The sequence below is a fragment of the Ochotona princeps genome, chromosome 18 (assembly GCF_030435755.1).
Source record: "Ochotona princeps isolate mOchPri1 chromosome 18, mOchPri1.hap1, whole genome shotgun sequence".
Lineage (NCBI taxonomy): Eukaryota > Metazoa > Chordata > Mammalia > Lagomorpha > Ochotonidae > Ochotona > Ochotona princeps.
Window position 1 is genome coordinate 6,073,028 of NC_080849.1, and position 26,983 is coordinate 6,100,010.

The 26,983-nt window shown below is 42.3% G+C and overlaps 1 protein-coding gene across 1 annotated transcript in view; it reads right to left on the minus strand.

Moving 5' to 3' along the window:
- Positions 1–26,983, minus strand: part of DOK6 (docking protein 6) — a 312,711-nt gene that overhangs the window by 185,260 nt on the left and 100,468 nt on the right. The window contains exons 2-3 of the mRNA XM_004579438.4: positions 20,782–20,889; positions 1,149–1,263 (exon numbers count right to left, since the gene is read on the minus strand). Of these exons, the coding sequence (XP_004579495.1) occupies positions 1,149–1,263; positions 20,782–20,889 (223 nt within the window). The remainder of the gene's footprint in view (positions 1–1,148; positions 1,264–20,781; positions 20,890–26,983) is intronic.

Here is a 26,983-nt window from a genome sequence, read left to right on the forward strand (position 1 = left end):
CCTGCTCCACTGGAGGAAGCACCCAGACAGGCAGCTTCCTCTCAACAGCCCCAACCACAGGCTTCCCACATGGCAGTATGGCCTCTGTTTCAGGGAACATCACCACATACAGACGAAATCACTGCAAACATTTCTGGGTCCTCGCCCCCCTTTTGCAAGGGCAAAAAGGGCTTAGGAGGAATCGCGTCATACTCCACAGTTCAACTCCAGATCTGCTGGCCAAGGCCCATGGTGAGGCTTGTGTCTCTTTGTCGGGGGACCTGCCCTGGCTCTCAGCATGAGGACAGCTGTGATGCAACTCGGGGGCAGTTTGCTTGGCACACATTGGGGCAGCGTGATACAGTAGTTGATTCCTGAGAATGAAAGGTGGTAGGCTCAGCTTTTCTGGGAAATGACTCTCAATTTCCAGGGGAAGCCTAGCAGAATTCTGAATGAGAACCCCGCCTTGAACCCTTTTTGCCAAGCAGCTGAGCCAGACGGAGAGGACTGGTGGGGCAGGGGCCAAGCACTTCAATCACTAAGAGGGAAGAGACAGGAACACAAAAATTGGCAGCTCCTGTCCAGACTGGCTTCTTAAGGTGATGACAACACTGTGCAGGGATATTCTCATAGTGGCTTAAAACAATCCATGCGTAATTGACTCTGCGGGATGTCACGCTATCCCTGTTGCTTAACCTTACTTATACAGCCTCAATGTGAAGTCTATTTATTGGTAGTACTGAGAATCTACAAAAGCCAACTGATGATTCCACAGCTGAAGACTCTGAACTGTGTGCTGCCGCCTTTCTGCAGGGCAGCATATGGCCCTACTAAGCTTCCTCCCACAACTACACTCAGCCAGAAACAGAATGCAACTTACACATTGTACCTTAACAACATCTCCCAAGTATGGCTGCCTTCACTCTCCAAGCTGGACTGGAAGCCCCAGACACCTCAGGCCACCTTGGAGCCATCCGCACACGCAGACAGGCAATACAAGCACCCAAAACATTCTGTGGAAATCACTGTGCTTTCTCCCTAAAGTCTCCTGCAGCCCGTTCTCATTACCACACAGCACCACATGCAGCAGCGTTCCTTAATCGGCCTGGGCTCCAGTGTCAGAAGCAAGCCAATTTACTTAGGCATTAGAAAGGTCCGTAACCACTTACCTGAGTCACAGGCAAACGTCTTCGACGTCTCATCATGAAAGATAATTGCCACAGCATGCTTCTTTGTCTCTCGAGGCAATCTGGTTATATTTTTGATGTTATGCAGCTCAGTTACCTTAAAAGAGAGAATAATATTCACTTTGTGTACACGACATGTTCTTTATTGGAATGCTGAAGCAAAAATGATTAGCTACCACAGTCTTAAACCACTTTGCAATGGTTGTTTCTAGTCATCTCTAATTAATTGCAGTAAAAATCAAAAAAGAAGGAAAGAAAATGTCTACTATTACATCATCAGTTTTGATTTTTTTTGTGGTACTTTGAAATAATGTACAAATTACGTAGAATAGTTTCATGCAGTATTTGTTTGAAAGGCAGAGTACGCACACAATCTTCCATCCACTGGTGACTCCCCAAAGTGGCTGCCATGGCCAGGGCTGAGCCACACGGAAGCCACAAGCCAGGAACTCCACGTGGGGCTCCCGTGAAGTAGCAGGGCCCAAAGATGCACTGATGTGATGTTCAAGTTTCTCATTTCAAACAGTGTACAATTTGCATCGTACCAGACACATCCTCCTGCATGCTCACAGTCTTCTCTGGATTACTTGAACTCTGCAGTTAATTTGAGGTGCTATTATTTAGGAACTAATAGTAAGGAAAATGTGTGTTCAGCAGGGGTAGATTGCTTCAGAATATTTTTCATTCTCTTGTTGAATGTGAATATATTAAACCTGAAGATTCTGAAGGCAACTGCATGTACCACTACCTACAACTGTGTTACTATGTACACATATTTACATACACATTTAGAATATGAGTGTACATGTAACCTCTATTAGTCACAGTTAAAGTGGTAAGAATATAGCAAGCATTTATATCTACATTTAACATTGCAACATATGAATTAAGCAGAGACTCCCTAATAAAAACACACAGAAACCAAGATCATAGGCAAGGGAGAGAAGCTAAAGTTATAGTGCAAAAAGGCTAAGAGACACGTTAAAACAGCTTCTAAACACTTCTTGTTACGGCAAATCCTCCACTAGTTACAACTGATCCTCATTATTTATGAGTGCCATGTGTGTGAACTGGAAAATGCTGAGTGCTCAGACACTCATGTCACTGACGGAGGTTACACAAGGAGACGCTCTTGTTTCTTCTTTCAGTTGTACTATAGATCAGAGTTCTTCCCATGGTCTCCCTAGAGTCACGTTTCCCACACTTCCTGATTACTTGGCATTTGTTGATGAGACTACTTGTTAAAGCATCTGTATGTGCAGTGCTGACATGGTCTCTGGTGTTCCGAAAAGCAAGGGGACTGTGATGTTCCTTCTGGGAAACATCTCTGTGGCAGAGGGAAAAGCGGTGGGCATGACAATGCAGTCTGTGTTGGGACACCTGCATCCGGACTGGGGTGCCGAGTAGGAAGGATGGCTCATCCTCCTGATTCCAGGTTCTGGCTAATGTACCCTGGAAGCAACAGGTGATGAATCAAATACTTCAGCCCCTGACACCACACGCTCCAGGATCCGACTGAGCCTAGCCCAGCCCAAGCCATTGCAGGCTTCTGGGGAGTGAACCAGAGAATGGTAAGCAAGCATGTCTGTCTCAGTAACCCAATCTACTTACTTCTCAAGTAGAAAAAGAAAACCAAATAAATAAGAAAGTGCTATATCAGCCTTACTTAGCATGAGCTATATCTTTTTTCCCTGAGTTTTGTGTTAACAAATTAACAAAAAAATTAAATAAACTATCTTTAAACATAAATTTATATAAAACTGGGTTTGGCAGTGATTAGTTGATCCAATCGTTGGGATTAGGAATTGACAGGAACTTTAACCTGTAGATTTCCTACGGCATCCTGATTTACAGAGCGCAACCTCCCTGCCTCATAACTGACTGTTCTTTAGTGGCTGTTCTGGAGCCCATCAGAAACATTTTGCTAGAATCAATTCCAGATTGATGATGTTGATTTAAGCATACTAGATGCAGAAGCACTCCTATATACCTTTTACTCCTTCTTGCATTTGGATGTGCACACATATAAGTATCATAAAACAAGTACCACCTTAATTTCTAAAATTTTAATTAATTCATTTGAGGCAAAGTGAGAAAGAGAATTGGAGAAAAAGATTCTCAAACCCTGGTTCCACTACCCAGTGATCACCATGGGTGGGTCTTGGCCAGACCAATGATAGGACAAGGCATTCAGTGCACATTTCTCCCAGGGATGGCAAAATCAAATTACCTGCCACATTACCACTGCTTTCCAGGGTCTGCTTCAGCAGGTGGCTGTGGTCAGGAGCTGGATGTGGGCTTTGAACTCAGGCATTCTAAAGTGGGACTTGGGCTGGACCAGACCCTCACACTGATATAAGCTGCTAAGATTGTAGGACTTCAAAAGAAACTCATGGAAAAAAGGAAAGCTAGTAAACACTAATTTGTGTGTGTGTGTGTGTGTGTGTGTGTGTGTGTGTGTGTTTCTAGGACTTGAACTACTATCTCCAGTCATTTCCTCGCCTGATTCCCTCTTGTTCTCATCCTGTTTTGTGCTATTACTGGGGCCTCTATTTGCATTCTATGTGCTATCAGTCCAACAGTATATTAAACACTTAATTTTTTTGCAGTTGCATTTAAGAGGAAATATGCATTCGCATTCATAATGTCACAATTCACTTCCCTGGTGCAATTTCCTTTTTGCTGTGATTTGACTAGAATTACATTTTTCTCTGTTGTATCTTCCTTTTATTATTTATGTAAGGTGAATAGATTTCATGTGTTTCACAATACAGATTCCGATGCACAGTGAGACTTTCCAGCCTTCCCCCTCCCATCTGTGCTCCCACCTGGCCTCCTCTTCCCTAATACTTTACAATATTTACAATAACATACTGCCACTTCACTTCACAATCGGAGCGTTACTACTCCATTAGGTAAGGAATTCGTTACACAGGGAAAAAAAGCCACTGATTCTTCAATCTCGAAAGGTGTCTATTCTGGCCGCACACTCAGCTTTCATTTCTGAGGAACAGCTTTGCTGGAAATGAGGTTCTTGTTTGATCTTTCTTTCTTTAAGTCTTTTCCATGAATCTACTTCCTTCTGAGAGCCAGTGTTTCTCAGACATCAGGTTTCAATCTTAGGGTTCTTGCATACAGGGAGAGTCAGCTTTCTTCTGCAGCTTTGCAACTATCCTATTTGCTTTTGACATCCAGCTACTTTACTACCATGTACTTAAGAGTTCATGGAACCTTCTGGAAGTGAAATGGGAGTGGTTAGGGGTTTCTCTTCCATGACCATTTCCAACCTTTTGGCTCCATCACTTGCAGGATGACTGCTATTTTGTTTTAAATAATATTTATTTTCTTTATTTAAAAGGCAGTTAGAGAGAAAAACAGAGAGAGAGAAGAGAGAAGAGAGCAGAGAGAAGAGAGGAGAGATCTTCCATCTAGATTGACTTCCCGAGTGGCCACAGCACCCATAGCTGAGCCAGGCCAAAGGCAAGAGTCAGGAGCTTCATCTGGCTCTCCCACGCAGGTGAGAGGAGCCCAGCAATTGGGCCATCCTCCACTGCTATTCCAAGAGCATTAGCAAATAGCTGTACAGAACACAGAGCCGCCAGGATACAGACTGGCACACATGGGGGGTGCTGGCATCACAGCTCAACATGTGATACCACGATTGATCTCACCAGGTTCCTTACAATCTTGGTAATGCAGTCCAGACTGGCTCCTCCAGGGGTCTCTTTCCCAAGATCTCTCCAGCAAACCAGGTGAGCTGTAGCACAACTCACATTTTTAACAAACCTACCATTTCCTCCCAGAGACTTTCCATCATAATCTCTGTGGTTCTTAGGCTTGAACTTTTCTTTATGTTGCTGTATATGAAATCACTGTCTTTGGGAAAAGATAAAGAGCTCTATGTTTTGCAGCTTAATTGATTCTCACAGGGCAAAAGATCTTCAAACTATGCCTCTAGGGCTGAGGTTCAGGGCCAGGCTGTATAGCTCCCTGGCCTTGAGAGTTGAGCACTAGGGAGGGAGAGGGCAGGTGCGTCGGACTTGGGTCTTCCTGATTTGCCTATCCTAGTGAGCAACTCCTGCTTTCTCAGCATGGGCAGTGACAAGGGGCACTGAGGAGCCAGCCTTTTTAGAAGCCCTGCCCCATATTCCATGAGTGAAGAGTTGGTTGATGGGTGCTGTATATGTGAAAGAGACTCAGCCTAAGAAGCAGATGTCTTGGGACAGTACTTCTGCCCACACATTAGCTGATGGCTCAAGTGAGGGGGCGTGGCCATCTCGCAGAAGACCTGGACTCAGTTCTTGCCTCGTGAGTTCAGCCCCGCCCAGCTCCACTGCAGGCAGCTGAGGAGTGAACCAGTGAAGGCCAGTACAGATGTTTGTTTCTTTCTCTCCCTCTCTGCTTCTCCAATAAGTGAATCATTTTAAAAAAATAACTTCATTATATGCTTTTATATTCACTTTTTTCCACTTACAACTATTATGAGAATTAAAGCTGGAAGCACAAAAAGTTTTAACTACAAAGACGCTTACTTCCTATAAAAAATACTTTGACTTAAATGTGCATATTCCTGTCTACATATCATTTGTCTTCCTATCATCTTCCTATTGATCCTGCCATGATGGATATCGGCCATCTATCTGTCATCTGTCCACAATACACAGTACCTGATCCAAGAAAAAAAATTAGACAAAAATGGTCTTACAGTTTTTGAGAACTAAAATCCTGAGGCAAGGCTACTTTTGGAACTGTGACACAACAAATCCTGTTCTCAAAGTTTAACTTTTAATTGAATATGTAGTTAGTTAACATTTAAGCCAAATTTTATACCAACAAAGAAAAATTGAAGTTATATTTAGGAAAGGCACTTTTTTTTCATGTCATCAATTGCATTAAAAGAAAGGATCTTATACAATCTGAAACTGAAAGTAATCAAGATTTGTTTTATATTTCTCTAGGGGAACTGTATAATGGAGGCAAATATACTATGAAGTGGAGATATGTCACACTATACATATCTAGTTCTGAATAAAAGATGAACTCCAAATGGAACTGTTAAATACATCTTGAAAATAGAATGCTGGACTTTTTACAATTCTCTCTACCTACAATGTCAGGATGCACTTAAGCAGCACAATGATAAACTTGAGACTGTTCTTGAGGGACTACACAATTGTTATAACACAGGGGAAATCAGTCGGGTAGAGAGAGGTTGTAAGGCGAAATCACTGAGCCTACAGAACTGTCTCATAAATTGATTAATTTAAAATAAAATTTATTTTATTTTTATTGGAAAGGCAGATCTACAGAGAGAAGGAGAGACAGAAAGATCTTCCATCTGCTGGTTCACTCCCCAAAATTGCTGCAATGGCTGGAGCTGAGCCAATCCGAACCAGGAGCCAAGAGTTTCTTCTGGGTCTTCCACACCGGTACAGAGCCCCAAGGCTCTGGGCCATCTGCTGCTGCTTTCCCAGGCCACCATCGGGGCGCTGGATGGGAAGTGGAGCAGCTGGGACCCAAAACAGTGTCCGTATGCGATCCCAGTGCTTGAAGGGGGAGCATTTAGCTAGTACTGCCATTGCACCAGGGCCATGTTATCTAAATATTTATATAAAGAAATGGGCTTAAAAGCAATTTACCACATTACGTGACACATAATAACAACTTACATTCAGCAACAGGCTGAAACTATTGATAATCCTTCCTAAATATTTCTATTTTCTTAAAACAGATACAGTAGAGACTTCGGTGCTGGCATTTAGCACAAAGCGACCACATACACAAATGGATATTCCAGCAAAAACACCGGGTATTGCATAACTTCAATATGATTCAGTTGGAGTAAAGAGCCTTCTCATCTGTCAGGCCACACTCAGGAAAGAGGCCTCTGAATGTGGACATTACCATGGTGTTTGCTTCTGCTTACTGTCTCTGCGCTGAGAAACTAACGACATACCAGAGGAGAAAACCCTGCGAGAAGTACACAACGCTGCCTTAAAAATGAAGTCAGTTAACACTGTGACCTCATTTTTTCACTTTCAATACTACACAGACTTAGAAATCAGGAGGAAACAATATGTTTAGATGATGATATTTTGTAAATATATTTGGGGAAAAGAAGAAACAGGGAAAGAGAGAATGCATGGAATGGCTGGGGCTGGACCCAAGTTAGGACCAGCATGCGGGAATCCAATAGAGAACCTCTGTGGGTGTTAAGAACCCAGTTATTGGGGCAGAGTGCACATCTTACGGGGAGTCTGATAACTGTGACTGCGAATCGAATGTACTGTGATGTGAGGTTCACTGTTTTACCCACTGAGCTAAATACCTGCTCCTGGACAGTCTTTGAAATAATTTTCTAAATGTTTTAAGAAGAAAATATTTTATTAGTCTGTCAGTTTGGCATAAATTATCAACATTTACTAACATTTAAAATCCTAGAGGCTTTCAAGACAAAATATCAATACATTATCACATCTTTAAAAATTCAATTCATTTTCTGAAATAATGATTTTTCACATCATTATAAAACTACAAATTATTGATTAAATTTTTAAAAGAGCACTAAAATAATTTATCCTAAATAACATAAAACTAACACAATTGAGCTGAAGGAAATATTACATAAGATTAATTCAGTTTGAGACTGGTGTAGCGGCTTAGCCATTTAAGCCATCTGTGACATCACCATACCAAATGGGTGCAGGTTTAAGCACCAGCCACTTTATCTTCTGTGCAACTCTCTGCAAGATGGCTCAAGCACATAGGCCTTTACCACCATCATGGGAGACTTAATGAAAATCCTGACTCCTGCCTCTGAGCTGGCCAAGCCCTGGCCATTGCAGTCGGCTAGAAAAATCAGCAAGCTCTTCTCTCCCTCTCTCCCTCTCTTTCTCTCTGTAAATGTGTATGTGTGTCTCTCTCCCCCCAGCTCTATTCTCTGTAACTTTGTCTTTAAAAAATAAATAAATTTTTAAAGATTTCAAGCTCCTCTCTGTATATCTGACTTTAAAATAAAAATAAATCTTTTTTAAAAAACAAGAATGCAAAAGCAAATTGCTCAAATGTTATATGTTCACTTGCAAACCTGTATTTTCAACTTTTCAGTAAACACTGGCAGGCGTATGGTTTGAGAGCAAACTTGTTTCACTGATGAGAACATATCTGCTAATAACAAAATCCAAAGGATAACAATGTGTCCGTTCCTTCTTCATTAAAATGAACGTTCTTTCAAAGAAAAGCAGCGGCTATTCTGTTTGCAACTTCCGCCACCACACAGGTGCTTTGCTGGGGATGATCACTGCACATCACTGGGGGAGCATTCTAAGACTTCTTCCAATTTTGTCAAAAGGAATACTGAAAAGAAGCACCTGAGGGTCCAGACTGAATCAACAATACTCTTTCTGCCTCACAAAAGCCATTTTTAGGTCAAAGATAAAACTGGCTTATTTGTTTACTTCTTTAGGGAACTGCATGATTTTTTTTAAAAGGAAGTTCATTGAATACTACTCTTGTTTGTAGCCATGGCCTTAACCAATTCCAGTGTTCAGCAACTCTTGCGTTTTCACCAAAACAGAGGGAAATGGCAAGGACACGTTTGTGATGTGTCGTTTCATGGATCCCAGGGGGATCCACTCTTCACATACGGTTCTCATGCAGATCCCCCACATTTGTGACACGAAGTTTCAACAACTATACTGCTTCAATATTTTGCTACTTTTCCCTCCCCTACCGCAAGTTCACAACGCACTCATATGCTTTCTCTTTTCCAGCTGAAATACTTTTGTTATGTTTCCTTCAGCCTATGCATGCCTCACCTCCCACCAACCTTTCCACACTGCTTCTATATTCAGCATTTAACCAGGCCCCTTCAGCATTTAAAGTCACTTAGCAACACCTTCAAAACCGAACTGTGTAGCAAGGACTTACAAATTTTCAATAATTCACGTCTTAGCTGAACTTGCAATCAGATCTTTTTCTACACAAATACTCAGCTCAAGCTAACGTTCAGTCATCTATAAAAGCCTTCTATTGCCCAATGACAAAGTCACACAGCCTTGCACATACGTAATACTTTGCTGCATCTTCCCGCAGACTCACCGTCACAGCTTAGGATTGACGTCATCTCCTCTTGAGTGACTCAGAAACTTAGTCCTGCAAGGAAGGGCCTTCTGCAACCTTGGGCCTTCTGAGTCCTGAACTCAGGCACCTTCGTAACACATCATGAAGCCTGTTCACTCAGCCTGAGCTCAATAAGTGAACAGCAGTTGCTCTTCCATTCGTTCATGCTTATTTTTACTTTCCGTACAACCAGACTTCACTATGAGATTTATTTATTTATTCTTATTTTTTGGACCATGTGCTTTTACATAAGGCAGATTCTATTTCCGAACCTCTGGTATATGAACCTGGTTCAATGACATTAAAACATGATATTATTTCGGAGCAAATATGTGTTTTTGATACACATTTTCTTTTTTTACTCATTGAAATGGCATACACTTTTAACAAGCATCACAAAATATGCTTATATATTAATATTATATATGCTAGCACCACGAGACCTGCAGAACAACTAGAATGCTATTTGATACACCAGTTTTAAGCCATATAGCTCCATTTTTACCAAATCAGTGTGATAATCTTTGGTATTTTAAAATCTTGCCCACATGTGCATTTAGTAATATAACACAGATTTCTTTTTCTGATTTGATTCTTCAAAAGTGGTAAATACAAAAGTGGTAAACAAGAATTGGAACCCTTAAATTGTCAAATCCACGAAGTCTTTTTAAAATTCTTATTTTCCATTATACAATTCTGTAGGTGCAGGGCTTCTCTGTTTTCTCTCCCTTTCTTTTATACACAATTTCCATTGGATTTTTGAAAATATTTGATAATGAAATACAGAGTGAACAGAAGAGCTTTAGGAACACCAACCCCATTCAGCAATATCAACAGACGCAGAGTTAGTGTGAAAAATACACCAGGCTTCTCTATGCTAGTAGTTGCTATCTAGAAGATTCAATCGTGATAAAAGAATCATGCGTGATAACAAGAAAAACTAGAGATAATCTAAGGTTTCACTGGAGAGAAACTTGAACCTTAAGAAGAGAAGGTGAATTAAAGACATCCTTTTTCCTAGATAAATTGCTACAAAAAGTAAGAGCCAGAGGAGTTTACAGAACACCTGTCCTACCGAATGTTTTGAATAAAGGACTGAGAACTCAATTTGTGTGTGTGTGTGCACGCACGCGTGTGTGTATCTGTGTGTGCACACACACACACGGTATATGAAATTTCTGAAACAATCATGATACAGGTGTATTATTGAAAATTATTCATGGATTAAAAGACATAAAGGGTAGGTTAAAACACAGCTTGTGAGAATAATTATCCAGGCATGATACAACAGAATTCCTAACTCAGTGTGCAAATCTGAACACAAGAATCATGAAATCAAGATGTCAAAACTAAAATCCTAATACTATCCAATCCAATGCTATCCATATCAAGTAATGCATTTGCAGTGTATGGGGTTGGAAAGCAATAAAGAAAACTTAATTTCAACCCATAAAGAGTTTGAATATTTCAAGCTGCAGATTTCTCTTTATGCAGAAATCCTTAGAGAATCAACAGATGGTAAACATGGTAAGCTAATTAAAATTTATAAAATTAAAGTAAGATTCATGCTTAAAGAAGACAAGATAATCTCACAAAGCAATAAGAAAGATATAGATACTCTAGGAACAAAATGGAGCCATGATATTATTAGGTAACTTTGGATGAATAAAACCTTGCATTAAACATGTAAAGAAAGAATTTTTCAAACTCATTAAGAATAAAAAAAAATGCATGCTCAAACACAATGGAATACTATGTTGCCCTCATCAGCTTTGCAGAAGTTAGTGGGAAATACCATTGAGACGTCAAGATTATAGGAATTCTTATGTAGAATGGAGCTCATATCTGGAAAGCCACTTGGTGATCAATATTTAAATGAAGAATCCATATATTTTATTATAATATCATTTCCTTCAGATAACCTACAAACATTTTCATACAGTGGAATAACTTAGTAATAGCATTGTTTAATGTAATGTAAAGTTTTTAGACATTTGGTGTCTATCACTCAGAAAATGGCAAAGTAATACACAGTGGATATAAATCAGGGGACGTAATGTACCATACAGAAGCAGCTGCTATGTGACAGAAAGTCAAGTGGTTTTTAAAAAGTGTAAGAAAGAAGGAAGGAAGGAGGCAGAGACGGTGGCAGGGAGGAAATAAGTGGTAGATTCACTCCTAAAAAAAAGTTAAATTCCAGCAAACCAATCAGCATAATCACTGCATACCTATTACAATGTAAGAATGCGCTGAACTAGTCTTCCCCTCCAGCTGCTTACAGACTGTAATACAACAACTCTTGGCTTGGCTATTGGCCGCAGTCATGTTTCTCTAGTAAAGGACACACAGTAAAAATGAATATTGATAAACTGAAATCAATTCTGAAGGGTACAAAAGTACTAAAACATATCGATTAACATTGCTAAGTTCTACTCTAGATGTGCTCTGCTGCACACGCCTGGGCTGGGTCACAGCACCTGGTCCTGCTTCCTCAGGCATAGCTGACGTCATCGCGAGACCTGCAGCTGCTCCCCGAACAGAAAGTCAGGGATTCAACATGTGAGGAGGATGTTACGCGCCGTGCTGGCTTGGGGGTCAGAGTCACCTGTCAAGTCCCGTGGTGGCTGCCTGTTGCTAAGAGCAGCTCCTTGCTAAGAGGAAGGAAGCACTGAGTCCAACCGCCGGGAGGGACGGAATTCTGTCAGTGGCTGACTCCCCCTAACTGCCTCTTACATAGCTCAGTGCTTGCTCCTGGACTACAGACTAGCACTGCTGAGCCAATGACAATTCCACATTTTTCTTAACAGAAGCATTAGCTTTATTTTAAATAAATGTGACCTAACTTGATATTCACAAAATAATAGATGCATGATATTTATAATGAAGTGTGCTTAAGAATACATTTCACAGCTTACCTATTTCTCAAAATGCATATTTTAAATGAATATGTATATGGGATATGATATGCAACTTTCCATTAATAGTGAAAAACAATGTATTTTCACTGAGCATTCCTCTTGCTGCATACCAGATATTGCACAAAAGGTAGATTTTTTGATGGACTAAAAAAAGATCTTCAAAACTAAAAATTCATTGATGATATTCTGAAATAGTAATTAAATGCACTGCTAAAAATCTATGAAGTCAATGTAAAAATGTTTCAGAAATGATAAAAATATTGTTAAAACAAGGTTGTGGTATTGACTATATTTTCACCTTGGCTGATTTATCACGAAAAGTGATTTATTTAAAATTACATGGAACTTTGGCATCCAAATCACTCTCAAACACTTTTCTAAAATGGGTCAAATTATTTTACTGATCTCAGGATTACAACATCTGAAGCAGAATCAACTTTTACAGCAACAGCTGTTCATTTTACACATATCTTACAGATGGCTACCATCTCACTGCACTGTGAAATTATTCGCATTTTCTTAATAGGGAATTACATTGTCTAAGTTATAAAATTATTTTTTCTGATATAGCGCCGTCGTGGATTACTGTTTTGGTTAAGAAAAAATAGAATAAAGACAGTAATTATGCCAACATAAGTCATTCTATTATATAACTGCAGCCTGGATTCATCACACAGACACTAAGAATCTGCTGCCTTTATGTAATGGTAGGACAGCAGTTGAGTCATAAATAAAAAGTACGAATTCCTGTCCATGGTATCTCTAAGCCAACACAATGATTCTTTTTCAGAAATATCTCAGATTTTGTAAGATTTAAATTGACACAGAATCGTGTTTAATGTGAAGGTCTCTGCAGATATCATCCATCCAAAGGTCTTAACATGCGATCTCTCTGAATTGAGACTTGTCCACCCGGAAGCATGTTACATTCTTTTTCTTTTTCCTTCTATCTAAAAAAAAAATTTTGTGCTGCATCTGTGTGTGATACCAGGAATAAAACAAAAAGTAAATGACCGTGGAATAAAGATGGTGTGACTGTTCCGGGAATGACTGTGTGTGGTTTAAACTATAGGAATCAAGAATATGGGATTAAAGATGGACCAACATGTTAATGAATGTGTGAATGAGTGGAATAGATACCTAATTCAGATAGACAATGAATACTTCGGGAACTTTCAGCAGGTATTTCCACAGAGTCCAAGACTTCGGCTGCCATTCATCTCACATCCAGCGTGAACTCATCCAGGCATAAAGCCCTTCGTGGAATCCAAATGAGGCTGTCCGGCAGCACACTGTAAAATTGTTCTTTATTCCCACCAATCGAGAATGTGGCCTCTATATTTAAGCAGGTGAGACTCCTACAGACAGCTATGTCTCACAGGGATGTCTTCCTTCTTTCTTCAACTATCTCAGATGTTGCTTTTCATAAAGATAACTGCCAATGCCAAACATGAGTGCAGCAGGTAGAATGGAATTATATCTTAAGTTTCAAGCTTTAGGGGAATTAGAAACAAGAGGCATTCCCTTTGTGACACCTTGCACCCTTTATCTCGGACACTTCAATCCATCAATCCCCTTTCATCCTCCTAAGCCATTTAACTCATTCTTTCCTCCCTATGGACAATACTCATATTTATTTTATTAAGTTTTTTTATGAATTGTTTCTTTTTCATCTGTTGGGGAAATCAAAGAAAATTTATTAGCTGGTTCTATGAAGATTGTTCCAGTTCAGTTTTCATTGAGGATAAATTTGTTTTGAATATATGTTATGACAATTATATACAACTACATTTTCAACCCTAATTCATTTTTGATAACTTCCTTCAGCAGTTAGTGATTTGAATTTCAAATTGCTTTCTACCAAGAAGCAAAAAAAGCATATATCACTTTATAGCAGTTTCATATAAAAGTTGATTTATGCAGCAAGTTTTCTCTCACAGTAAACACACCAAATGTCCAAATGAAATCACTAAAACTCATAAGCTTGCTCCAGAGAGAACATAAGAAAAATTTTAAATTAGTAAAGGAATAATTGTGTTTTTGCTTACCATAAATCCCTCCCTTTCCTCGGAATCCTGTCAATCATCTGATTATTTTAATTTGATGTTCTTGAGCATCAAAGCATACTTTACAGCATATAAAATAACTAATTATTAGTCTAAAGTATTTTACTATTAACAGAGCAGGACCCCTCTACGGTTGCAGGAGTGGGCTCCATTCCTGCCAGCAAAGGGGCAGTCAGTGCCTGAAATCCAGTAAGTCCACTGAAGTCTACAGGAGAGTTGTTGATTTTGTGTGGTGTGCAAATGATCATATAAATACCAAAAGGCCCTTGCTGGGTGGGGTGCGAGGGGGTGAGAGGTGGGGAGATTGGAGGCTCCACAGCTCTGAAGGGAAGGACCTAAACTCAGCAAGGTTCAAGGCACTCACTTCAGGGGCTCATCACCCCCACTGTGCTCTCCTGGTAGAGGCCAGCAGCAGCAGAAACATCAACTTCTCCGTAAGCTTCCAGGCGACCTAACTGTTCAGAGTCCGTGCATGATGTCACTGTGTCTACACAGAGCAATCTTCAGAAAACCTCTACACCTGCTCCAGAGTTTCAATTTCTAGAGGGAGAATTTACTCTTCCCTTGCATTCTCATTACTGTGCTCCCCTCATCATCATCTTTCAGTATGGACAGGATGTATAAATCTTAACTTATAATAACTTTCAGCATCTGTTGGCTCTTTCAACGTTCTTTTAAAACCAGGTGAATAGCTTCTCACGTAACTTAATATCAGTCCTGGCAGGTAAAGATGATCACACCAACAAGTAATGCACCTTTTCACCTCATAAAACCTTGGTGTCTTTATTTTGGCTGGATGTTGTAGTGTCATAAAATGTACATTACGTTAATACTCACATATAAGAACTGAGCTTAGCTGCAGTTTCAGTAAAGAGGGCTGATCCTTCTTCCTTGGTAACACAATAACAATCACTCAGAGTAATTAAGATATCTAACACTCAGAAGCAAACAGAAGGAAATAGTAGCATCCTTGAACTGGATAAGGTTGTAGAAATAAATAATGAAGTTTGTAGAAATAATGAAGTTATCACAAATCCTGGAGCAGCCAGAAAAGCTTTAGGAAATATTCTCTAAACAAACAAAACTGAGAAAAGAGACCATCTACAAAATCTCTTGGCAATAACCCTTAAGATTGCTTATTATTAATTAATCATGATCCAATTAATCATCCATATCTGGATTGATTCACTGACCATTTCAGCCAATAATGAATCACACACAGAAAAAATAAGGTAAAATTCCTGAAGGAGACTACAGTCATCAAGAAAAGGAAGTAGCATTGCTGATTCCAAGAGAAAACTATAGTAACAAGTCCACTATTCTTCATTACGTTACTATCATTATGAATATATACAGTCATATACAGGCATACAATAGAGCGATATGTTGAAAGGACTGTGGGAGGGCCTGGCGTGGTAAAGTCCTCTCTTTGCATATGATGGGATCCCATATGGGCGACAGTTCTAATCCCAGCGGTCCTGCTTCCCATCCAGCTCCCTGCTTGTGGCCTGGGAAAGCAGATGAGGATGCCCCAAAGCCTTGGGACCCTGGAAGCAGCTCTGGATTCCTGGCTTTGGATGGGCTCAGTTGCGGCCACTTGGGGAGTGAATGATTGGACGGATGATCTTCCTCTCTGTCTTTCCTCTTCTCTGTATATCTGACTTTCCAATTAAAAGAAATAAATCTTTAAAAAAAAAAGATGTGGGAAAACTAAATTAAAAGTCTAGTTCAATTTGGGATGAAATAAACCCCTGATATCTAGGGATGGTTTGCCAGGATCCCCCCAAATCTTGAACTCAGGCCTCTGAATAGATGTGGTCATCTATTCCAGTGACTCTCTGGCTCCTGAACCTCATTTATGAAAACAAAGTGGATAGAAAATTCCAAGTGAAAGGTAACTTTATTGTTATCACTTCAAAGATGCCGACTCACTATATGTTTTTGCTGCCAAATACGTGATGAGAAGTTCACCTCCCTCAATTTGTGTTGTCATTTTCCTTTGGCACTTCAAGAATTTCTTGCATTTCAATTTTCTCTAGTTTTTACTGCTGAACGTATTTGGCTTGCTTCTTTTTAAAATATCATGCTTGAAGTTTACTGAATTTATTGAGCATGTAAATTCATGTCTTCTACCAAATTTAGACAATTTTCAATCTTTGTTCCAACATTATTTCTGGCACATTCTATTTTTTCTCTGCAGTGGAGAGATTAATGACCCACATCTCAGAAACTGAAATGGTATTTCAGGTCCTTGAAACTTTGTTTTCTCTCTCTTAAAACAACAGTTTTTTTTCTTTTACTTTGTAAATTTTATTGTTCTATCTTCAAATTTAGTATTAACTATTTAGTTCCAGCATTAATCATACCTATTCATACTTTAATTTCTAAAATATATATACTTTATGATTCAGAGTTCTTGGCTTGTAAATGAACGTAAGTGTATATTCATTTAATTCATCAGCATATAGAATCACTGTTTAAAAAATTGTTCTCCAATCACTCAGAATCTGGGTCCCACAGACTGAACATCACCCAGCATTCTTTTCCCCCTTCCACGGCTTTTCATGCCTAACAGTATTTGGGTTTTGTGTTGGACACAGTGGTTGTCTTGTGTACTCTGGATTCAGCTGCCTGAAAGCCCTGTTGTGCATGACACAACAACTGCTTTGAGTGACGTAACTGCTGATTGCTATACCTGTCATGGAGCCTGGCTCCAGATAAACACAAGACGCTCACTCCAGACCTGTGAGCTCTTTTCAGGATGCCATTTCATGCATGACTCAAGGACGAACCATAGTCTTGTGTGGACTTTAGGCCCATGAGCCAGTTTCTTCCAGGATACCTTTTTATGAATGATTCAAGTATGAATCACAGTCCTGAATGGAATTTAGACCCATGGTTAAGAACTTTCCTGCTCCGGCTGACTCTCACAGGGTCATCTTCTCATTGTCCACAGCCTACATTAATGTGCTACCAATTCCTGTGGTTTGTGGAAAAAGCTCTGCTTCCCCAGATGGGTTTGAGTCGCACAGGTGCCAAGGCCACCTGGAGCTGCTGGGGCTGCAGCTGCCCTCAGCAGGACGCTGCAGCCAAGAGCAGGAGCTGCCAGTCACTCCTTGTGTCAGTTCACGTTTCTAGCAAATCATTGTGGCCTAACACCCACTGGCATATATGAGATCTGGGTGGAGGAGAGGATCACGTGGAGAAACTTGGGAAACTCCCCTGTTGGCTCACAACTCTCATTGAGGATCACAAGGCTAGGGAATGCTGGGCAAAGTAGCTCCAATGGCTGGCTAATGTGTGCGCTGGTTATAGAAGGGAGCACGGGGCAGAGCCAAGCAAACCTTAGCTCACAAGCAAATGCAAAAATCAGGCTGAAGCACTGGTCATGCCGAGCAAGGCTTGTATATCTACTGGTCTGCATGAGCCAAGGACGCCAGGCTACAGCACTGAAGGCAAAGGCCAAGACAGGTGAGGGGTTATGCCAAGCTGGGCTGGAGCAAACACAGGTACATGCATAATCTAAGGCTGGGAACAGGCCTGGTTGGGGAGCTGAGAGGACACCCTGGCTGGGTTGGGTTTCTCCCTGGTGAGTGTGAGGGCTGCAGCGGGACTGTGTTTTGTTCTGGATATGGTTGCAGTGTCCCTCAGCACAAGTGTGGACTGGGATGAGGTATACTGAGCCGGGTTAGACTCCAGTACCATCTAGTGCTCTGGAGGACCAGGAAAGATGTAGGAAGATTAGGCCAGGTCTCTGCCTCTACTGAGTCATTTCTGAGCTGTGTCTGGGTATGGATCAGGCTTGGCTGGGCTGTCACACCCAACAATAAAAATCAGCATGGGTTGAAGGCCAGTCAGGAAAGGCCAGTGTTCCTCCTAGGACAGGAGGTGGACTAAGTAGGACTGGCTCATGCACACGCCGATGGGCACAAGATCTGGCATTGGGAGAGGTTCAGATGGAAGAACCTGGGGCGCTCCTCTCTCAGGACAAAGTCCCTGCAGCTGAGCACAAGAACTACAGTAGGGAGCAGCCCAGAGCAGGCCAGGGAATAGTACCCACAGGCGTATATTTGGCACCAGTAAGGGGGTCAACCAGGCTGGGCCAGTTCACATCACCCCCGGGCCAATCTGAGTACCAGAATGGAGTATGAGTCGGGCTGGGTTGGGTTGGGTCGCAACACATGCCAATTCATATGAGGGCCCGGATTGGGTACAGGCTGGGCTAGGCTAGGCTGTAACCCCCACCAGCACCAGCTGGAATTGAGGTTGGACCGGGCCAAATCAGACTATAGCACCCACTAGCAAAGGCCGAGATGAGGCTGGCCATGCCAGAATGGAATGCAGCACCCAACCAGCACACGAGAGATACAGGCAGGGAGGGGGCAAAGCTGGCAGAAGGGCTGCGTGGGGCTCCTCTGCTGGACTGCCACTCCCACTGCAGACTGTGAGTCAGGATGGGGCAGACCAGACTAGGCAGGGCTACAACACTTGTGGGCCTCATGTGAGCTGGGTCAGGGGGAAAGCCAGGCTGGGCTGACTGTTCCTCTGGTGCAAGCATAAATCAGAGTAGGTGAGGGTTGATTGGGCTTGATGTAGCATCAGTTGGCAGATGCTGGCATGGGGAGCAAATTCTGTCAAGTTAAATGACAGAACCACCTGGAGAGTGCAAGATCTGGGAGTGGAAGTGGACCCCCTAAGGAAACAGTGGGCACCTCTCTGTTGGGTTGCCACTCCCATTGGAGAGCATGAAAACCAGGACTGGGGCAGCAGTGGCTGCACAGGGTGGCTCCTATCAGCATGTGTTTGGGCTGGATAGTGAAGATGGTTGGGATGAACCAGGCTTCAAGGTCCTTTGACACTTTTGAGCGCTGAATGGGATGTGGGACAGCCAGGACCAGCCTGCTGTACATACTGGCCAGCACGGGGACTTCTATGCCTAGACCTGCGGTGTGAAACGGAAGCTGTCTGTTTCTATATCTGTTGTACTAACACACTCTCTCTGGTAGGACAATAACACATGCACCTGAGAGAATATTCCACATGCCCTGGCTTCCCCAAGCTGAAGCAGAGTGTCTGGAACGAAGCAGGCACACAAGCCTGTCTCTTCACATCAACAATTCTTACAGGGGGTTATGATACTTGAGTGTGGCCATTTTTCAGATAGAAGATGGCAGGGTCACATAAAATAGTTCTTTGAAGATTCTACCAGTTTTATTTGTAAATAGAAATCAACACAGGGGCACTGAACAAAGCACTCCATCCAACCAGGACTCAAGGAACCCACAACACAGAGGCATGCTCAGCCTACCAACACTGCATTTCCAAATTAAACAGCATTCCATAACCTGGCAGTTGCTCCATTAGGCAGCTTTAACATTATTATTAAAATCACAATAAAATTTATGATCATAACACACAAATAGCAGTAAGCCTTAGAATTCAGATACTTTTTCATACACAAAGAAGGAGCAGCAATGCGGTTGTCTTATGGCATTCTGTCTCAAACTTGAAAGATATGTAGTAATGCAATTTTCAAATACACCTACTCATGGGAAAACCAAATGCCCATGAGCTAGTAGGTGTGTGAACATAAACCTGAACTTTCATTTTCTTGTGGCAAATCTATGTTAAGAGTCACAGTACCTCATAGACCACTATAGAACTGAAATTTTATTCTCTCTGGTCCAAATATACTATAAATGATTGCCCATTATAGAATTAGTTCACACATTGCTGACAAGCAATTATTTTCAATAAAAGGATAAATTAGAAGTGTATATTACATTAAATATAATTGTATAAATTCCAGATAACTTATCTGAATCATGACCAATGAGGAATTAGAATCTTTACTTCACTTTATTTCAAGATTCTACCAACAGGCAATACTGAATCCTCTGGTCGCTATAAAATAATCAGCTGCGTTCTGGTGTTATCACCATGACAAATTCAGGCAGCACCTTTAGTATCATTTTTGAGATTTGTTTTACATTCTTTTAAGATTGAGGGAATTGATAGCTCATTCATAGGACTTGAGCAGTATCTCAGCACATCAGCATAGTTGATAATTTTATGTTAAGGAGCTAACTATATAACGAATGCCACAGGCATTAACATTTTCAATAGTACTGCTAGAGCTATCCTCAGATGTTCTAACTCCTATGTATTCCCCAGAGTTTAAATCAAAGTAAAAAAAAAAATGCACAATTAACCTGAACAGAGGGAAAATGCCCACTCAGCACCTTGGGAGATGATCTGGTTGAATCATGAGTCATATCATTTGGCAAAGTAGTAATAAAAATGAGCATTTCATTTTGCAGAGGTACTACTGGCACACACAGCAGATGATTAAAATAAAGGAGAAAAATAACTGTTGCATTTGATCAAAACAGGGACATTTTATCCTCGCCATGAATTTTTCCTGGTGCAGTTTTCATCTATCAAAGAAACGTCTCCACGAGTTGTCAAAAGTCCAGTCTGTCCCCAGGGATGCCCAGGTCGGTGACTTACCTTATGAAAGTTTCTGAAATAAGCTGCCTTCTCATCTGGAAATTTTTCTAACCTTCTGGGTCCTTTGCTGGATGCCTTCTTGAAAACCAACCAGCATCGCCTAAAAATCTGAAAGCAAACAAAGGGATTCTATTATTCATCAGGAGGTTACGTATTCAGTTAACCCACTGAGAATAATTTTCTAAAAATGCATTCAGCTTACAAAAAGAAAGTTTATTTTTGAATGATAAACATTATATTAAAGTTACAGCAAACCACAAAAGCAAATTTCATGTAAAATTACTGTTTGCGACAAGACTGTTATGTAGTGTTCTGTTCTCAATAATCTTTTTTTTTTAAGATTTTTTATTTTTATTACAAAGTCAGATATACAGAGAGGAGGAGAGACAGAGAGGAAGATTTTCCATTTGATGATTCATTCCACAAGTGAGCCGCAATGGGCCGGTGCTGCGCCGATCCTGAGCCAGGAACCAGGAACCTCTTCCAGGTCTCCCACGCGGGTGCAGGGTCCCAAAGCCTTGGGCCGTCCTCGACTGCTTTCCCAGGCCACAAGCAGGGAGCTGGATGCGAAGTGGAGCTGCCGGGATTAGAACCGGCGCCCATATGGGATCCCGGTGCATTCAAGGCGAGGACTTTAGCCGCTAGGCCACGCCGCTAGGCCACGCCACTAGGCCACGCCGCCAGGCCCCTGTTCTCAATAATCTTGTAAGGAAGTCACCCTAGCTGATTACCATATAATGTATTTATTCTCATCACCCTAGTGACAAACAATTCTGCATTTTCATCAGTGGCCTAGTGCTGGGTTAATAAGGCTAAGTGATGCATTTATACCGTGCTGTTCTCCATCTTTGATCAATCACATTTAAAAATTACCTTGTAAGATTTCCATTTTTTTAGATACTGATATGCCACCTTGTAAACATCAAAAATTTATTTTTATAATGGGTGTATTTGTCTCATTTTTATATGCTTACAGTACTTAAGATTTATTCAATATTTCTGTGAAATACATTTTAAAATTAATACAGATTGTATTTCTACACTGTATGAAATGGGTAAAGTTTCCTTCATTTTAAGATAAAGTCAGTGATAATGCTGGGATTTTCACACACAGCTGTCTAATTTTTAAACTTTGGTAAAAATTCAGGACTACTAATGCCACAAAACATCCATTTCTGATTCTTATCCTTACTTTATAAAGAATACCAGACACTTAGTTGTTTGTCACCATCACACACTCTACACAAGTTTGTCGAGCGGAAATACAATAAAGTGAGCTTTCTTTAGAATAAAAAAGATATTTGGAAATGCACACTGGCCTCTTTTTTTTCTTAAAAAGCTTTGTTTTGAGAGACACAGGAAATGAGGGATGGAGAGTGTCCATTTTCTGGCTAATTCCTCAAATGCTGGGACACAGGAGGAACTCAGTCCCTGGGCAGTGGCGGGAGGGGATAGGTGCTCTGCAGCAGTTCATCAGCACTGCCTTGCAGCGTTCCCACTACAGCACGTGGGAATCAGCAGCGGCTAATGGCTGCTGAACCCAAGCGTTCCAGCGTAGGATGCAGGCAGCCTAACTGGCATCGTAGCCAAAAGTCTGATCCATCACCATTCTCAAATTTCAAATTGGGCATATTTTTGCTAGAGTATAATTTCTAGAATTTCTCTGTAGCCATGAAGAAGTTCACAGATGGAAAGCTCAGAGACATAGAAGACTGTATTTCTCTTTCATGTTTGCTTGAATTGTAAAGTTGTCATACTGTGTGTTTTATTTGTACAGGCCAAACACTGTAATTCCTTTCAAGTGTGTGCTGTTTACTATTCACTGAATGACAACATTTTCTGTGCTAAATGTATTGTTAGTACAACCACATAAACACATTTTATAAAAGGCAGAATAGGTAAGAATACCAACATAAACACACACTTAGAATTCACTCCTGCTGTCTTTCTTAGCTACTTGCCATTGGACTTGAGAAACACGAAGCACAACTCCAAACGCCTGCACATAGCATCCTGGCTTGGGATCAGAGGCACTACCAGACAGTTCATAATTATCTGGAAATTAGGAGCTAAACCAATGAAGAGAGTGCCTGGTTTCTGTGTGTGTGTCTGTGTGTGTGTCTGTGTGTGTGTTTCCCACACATCTGCATTAAGCACACCATGTTGAAGTCCTTTGCTTATGTCTTGGTCTCATTATTTTCTACTTCCAAAGTGAATCAGCACTTCAGAGTTGTGAGTAGTGTTAGACACATGATATAAGCCACTTGACAGCGAGCCTTGGGGTCATGGGGGTGTGGAGTTACTGGCTAGGGACATCCATGAATAAAATCACCATATGTGTAGGTGAGGAATGAATTCTCAAGGACTCCCAATGAAAGGCCACTGTATTTGCTGGCAAGCGAAGAGACTGAGACCTGGTGGTTTGGAGGGGAGAGACTGGAAAATTTGTATGTATCAGATTGATACACCAGCTATATGGGAGTCCTGAGTAGGGCTGTTAGCATGGAACACTGCTGAACACCACAGGCCAGTACACACAAAAGCTAGGGCTGGGAACCTGCCTAGGAGGGCTACAGCCTAGCAGCTGACTGAATGTTGGAACATGGGACAGGTAACATTAGGCAGAGTCATGACATTAACCAGCATGAGAGAGAACCAGGTCAAGGGGTAGATTCTTTGTGGGATGTGTGGGTCCAACCCTGTGGAAATACAAGTCCAGCTGATTAGTTCAAGAGTTGGGGTGGTGATGGGCTGAGCTAGGTGTGACCATCACTCACATGACAGGAACCAAGAATAGTCTGGGCAGGTTCAGGTTGCAGCACCTGCATGTACATCCTAAAACAGGGTGGTAAACCAGGTCATAACATTCACCAGCTCATACAAGGTCAAGATGGAGGGGCAGGCTATGCCAGACAACAGCTTAGTACTGCAGCCATTCATGAGACCTGGGTCCAAGAGTCAGATGAGTGAGGGAATGTGGGAAATTCTCATTGTGGATCATAGCTCCCACTGGTGAGCAAGTGGTCCAGGCATTGGGGCTGGGCAAGCCGGACATGATAGCTCCAACTGTTGCCAAATGTATGGGTTGTTTCTGGAAGCGGGCAAATTGGGTAGGACCAAGCAAAACTTAGCTCACAGGCAAATGCAGAAATCAGGCTGAAGCACGGGTCATGCTGGGCAACCAGTCTGCACGAGTTAGAGATGGGAGCAAACTGAGCACAGCAAGTTTGCAGCACCCATAAGCAAGACTTAGGACTGAGAGTAGGCAGGTTCAGGCCAGGCTACAGCATCCAAAGGCAAAGACCAAGACAGGTGAGGGGTTATGCCAAGCTGGGTTGGAGCAAACACAGGTACATGCATAATCTAAGGCTGGGAACAGGCCTGGTTGGGGAGCTGAGAGGACACCCTGGCTGGGTTGGGTTTCTCCCTGGTGAGTGTGAGGGCTGGAGCGGGACTGTGTTTTGTTCTGGATATGGTTGCAGTGTCCCTCAGCACAAGTGTGGACTGGGATGAGGTATACTGAGCCGGGTTAGACTCCAGTACCATCTAGTGCTCTGGAGGACCAGGAAAGATGTAGGAAGATTAGGCCAGGTCTCTGCCTCTACTGAGTCATTTCTGAGCTGTGTCTGGGTATGGATCAGGCTTGGCTGGGCTGTCACACCCAACAATAAAAATCAGCATGGGTTGAAGGCCAGTCAGGAAAGGCCAGTGTTCCTCCTAGGACAGGAGGTGGACTAAGTAGGACTGGCTCATGCACATGCCGATGGGCACAAGATCTGGCATTGGGAGAGGTTCAGATGGAAGAACCTGGGGCACTCCTCTCTCAGGACAAAGTCCCTGCAGCTGAGCACAAGAACTACAGTAGGGAGCAGCCCAGAGCAGGCCAGGGAATGGTACCCACAGGCGTATATTTGGCACCAGTAAGGGGGTCAACCAGGCTGGGCCAGTTCACATCACCCCCGGGCCAATCTGAGTACCAGAATGGAGTATGAGTCGGGCTGGGTTGGGTTGGGTCGCAACACATGCCAATTCATATGAGGGCCCAGATTGGTACAGGCTGGGCTAGGCTAGGCTGTAACCCCCACCAGCACCAGCTGGAATTGAGGTTGGACCGGGCCAAATCAGACTATAGCACCCACTAGCAAAGGCCGAGATGAGGCTGGCCATGCCAGAATGGAATGCAGCACCCAACCAGCACACGAGAGATACAGGCAGGGAGGGGGCAAAGCTGGCAGAAGGGCTGCGTGGGGCTCCTCTGCTGGACTGCCACTCCCACTGCAGACTGTGAGTCAGGATGGGGCAGACCAGACTAGGCAGGGCTACAACACTTGTGGGCCTCATGTGAGCTGGGTCAGGGGGAAAGCCAGGCTGGGCTGACTGTTCCTCTGGTGCAAGCATAAATCAGAGTAGGTGAGGGTTGATTGGGCTTGATGTAGCATCAGTTGGCAGATGCTGGCATGGGGAGCAAATTCTGTCAAGTTAAATGACAGAACCACCTGGAGAGTGCAAGATCTGGGAGTGGAAGTGGACCCAGTAAGGAAACAGTGGGCACCTCTCTGTTGGGTTGCCACTCCCATTGGAGAGCATGAAAACCAGGACTGGGGCAGCAGTGGCTGCACAGGGTGGCTCCTATCAGCATGTGTTTGGGCTGGATAGTGAAGATGGTTGGGATGAACCAGGCTTCAAGGTCCTTTGACACTTTTGAGCGCTGAATGGGATGTGGGACAGCCAGGACCAGCCTGCTGTATATACAGGCAAGCATGAAAACCAGCGTGAGGGGCCAGGCCTGGTGGGTACATACTGGTAAGCTCAGTAACCAGGGCAGGGGAAGTGCTTTGTGGGGGTCATTGCAGGTTGCTTCGACTAGGCTGCAGCTCCCACTGGTGTTTGTGAACGCCAAGAGTGTGGTGGGCAGGATCGGGCTGGGCTGCAATAGTCACTGGTTTGTGTAGAAAACAGGGCTGGAGGCAGAACTGACCCAGCAATCACAACCACTAGCATATGCATAGGCTGAATGACACAACGGACAATGCCGGACCCTGTGTGGCAAGCACATACAAGAATCATGTCTTGGATCACCTCAGATGACGTTTCTTTGGGGATCCCCTAACTGAACCTCTGGACTCAGAACCCCAACCATGAAGAGAAGTGCAGAAGTTCCATGGTCTGACCATGGAGTGCACATGTCAGAGCTTGGCCTCGTCAAAGGCTCAGAGCAGTGGACAGTATACCCAGGTGCACATGGAGGGTATGGCAGTCCATCAGAACCTGCAGAGGACACTTGGTACCACAATAGAGGATGGAGGACAGCACAAATGGATCAACTATTCCAGTCAAGTGTAGGCAGTGAAAGTCTGGGCAAAAAGAGACTCTAAGGGGAACTATGTCAACCACTGAATTCTGGAGAGATTTCATCGTGACTGGAGTGGCAAGATTGGAAGCAATTCAGAACTGTTGAACTCTTGAGCAGGACCCTTGGAGTATGCCCCACATCAGGGACCCTGGGATGGATGGTAGGCTGGGTATGGCTTCTCCCCTTATCTCCATCCTTCCCTCAGATACAGGAAGGAAAAAAAGAGAATGTGGAAACAATGGTCTCACCCACTTCTTGTAGCCCTTTACCCTAATCAATTGTGTAAAAATCATCCAAAGTAAAAATAATAATAAAAAAGAAATATGATATATAAGCATACAGTTTATAAGGTGTAGATTTAGCACCATTCTGTGGAGATGTCTGGGAGATTATAGGATTCTTTTTTTTAAATAAAATACATTTTTATTTTAGTGGCAAAAGATGTAGAAAGTGAAAATATATGAAGAAATATTATTTGATAAAATTAACCAGACTTGGATTCAAGTAGACTTGCTTTGACATCATATGGCACTTACCATGCATACAGACAAGTTTCACAATGGCTCGGTTTGCCTAGAGGGCACCTTGCAGGCTGGCGGGAGAACTTGTAAGGCAGGGTCACGCTCCACCTCACATGTGCTCTCCAAAAACATCAGCACATTTTTTCAGACCCCCTTTTCCTGCACGAGTGAAGTTAGTGGAGCATGACCAATCAATGTGCAAGGAGACATTTTTCTTTATGACATAGATACATAAGTCAGAGAATGCTTAGATATAAATATTCTGCATCCAGAAAATTTAAAGAACTATTCAATTTGAAAAAAGTTTAAAAAATTAGTGATTTCCCAT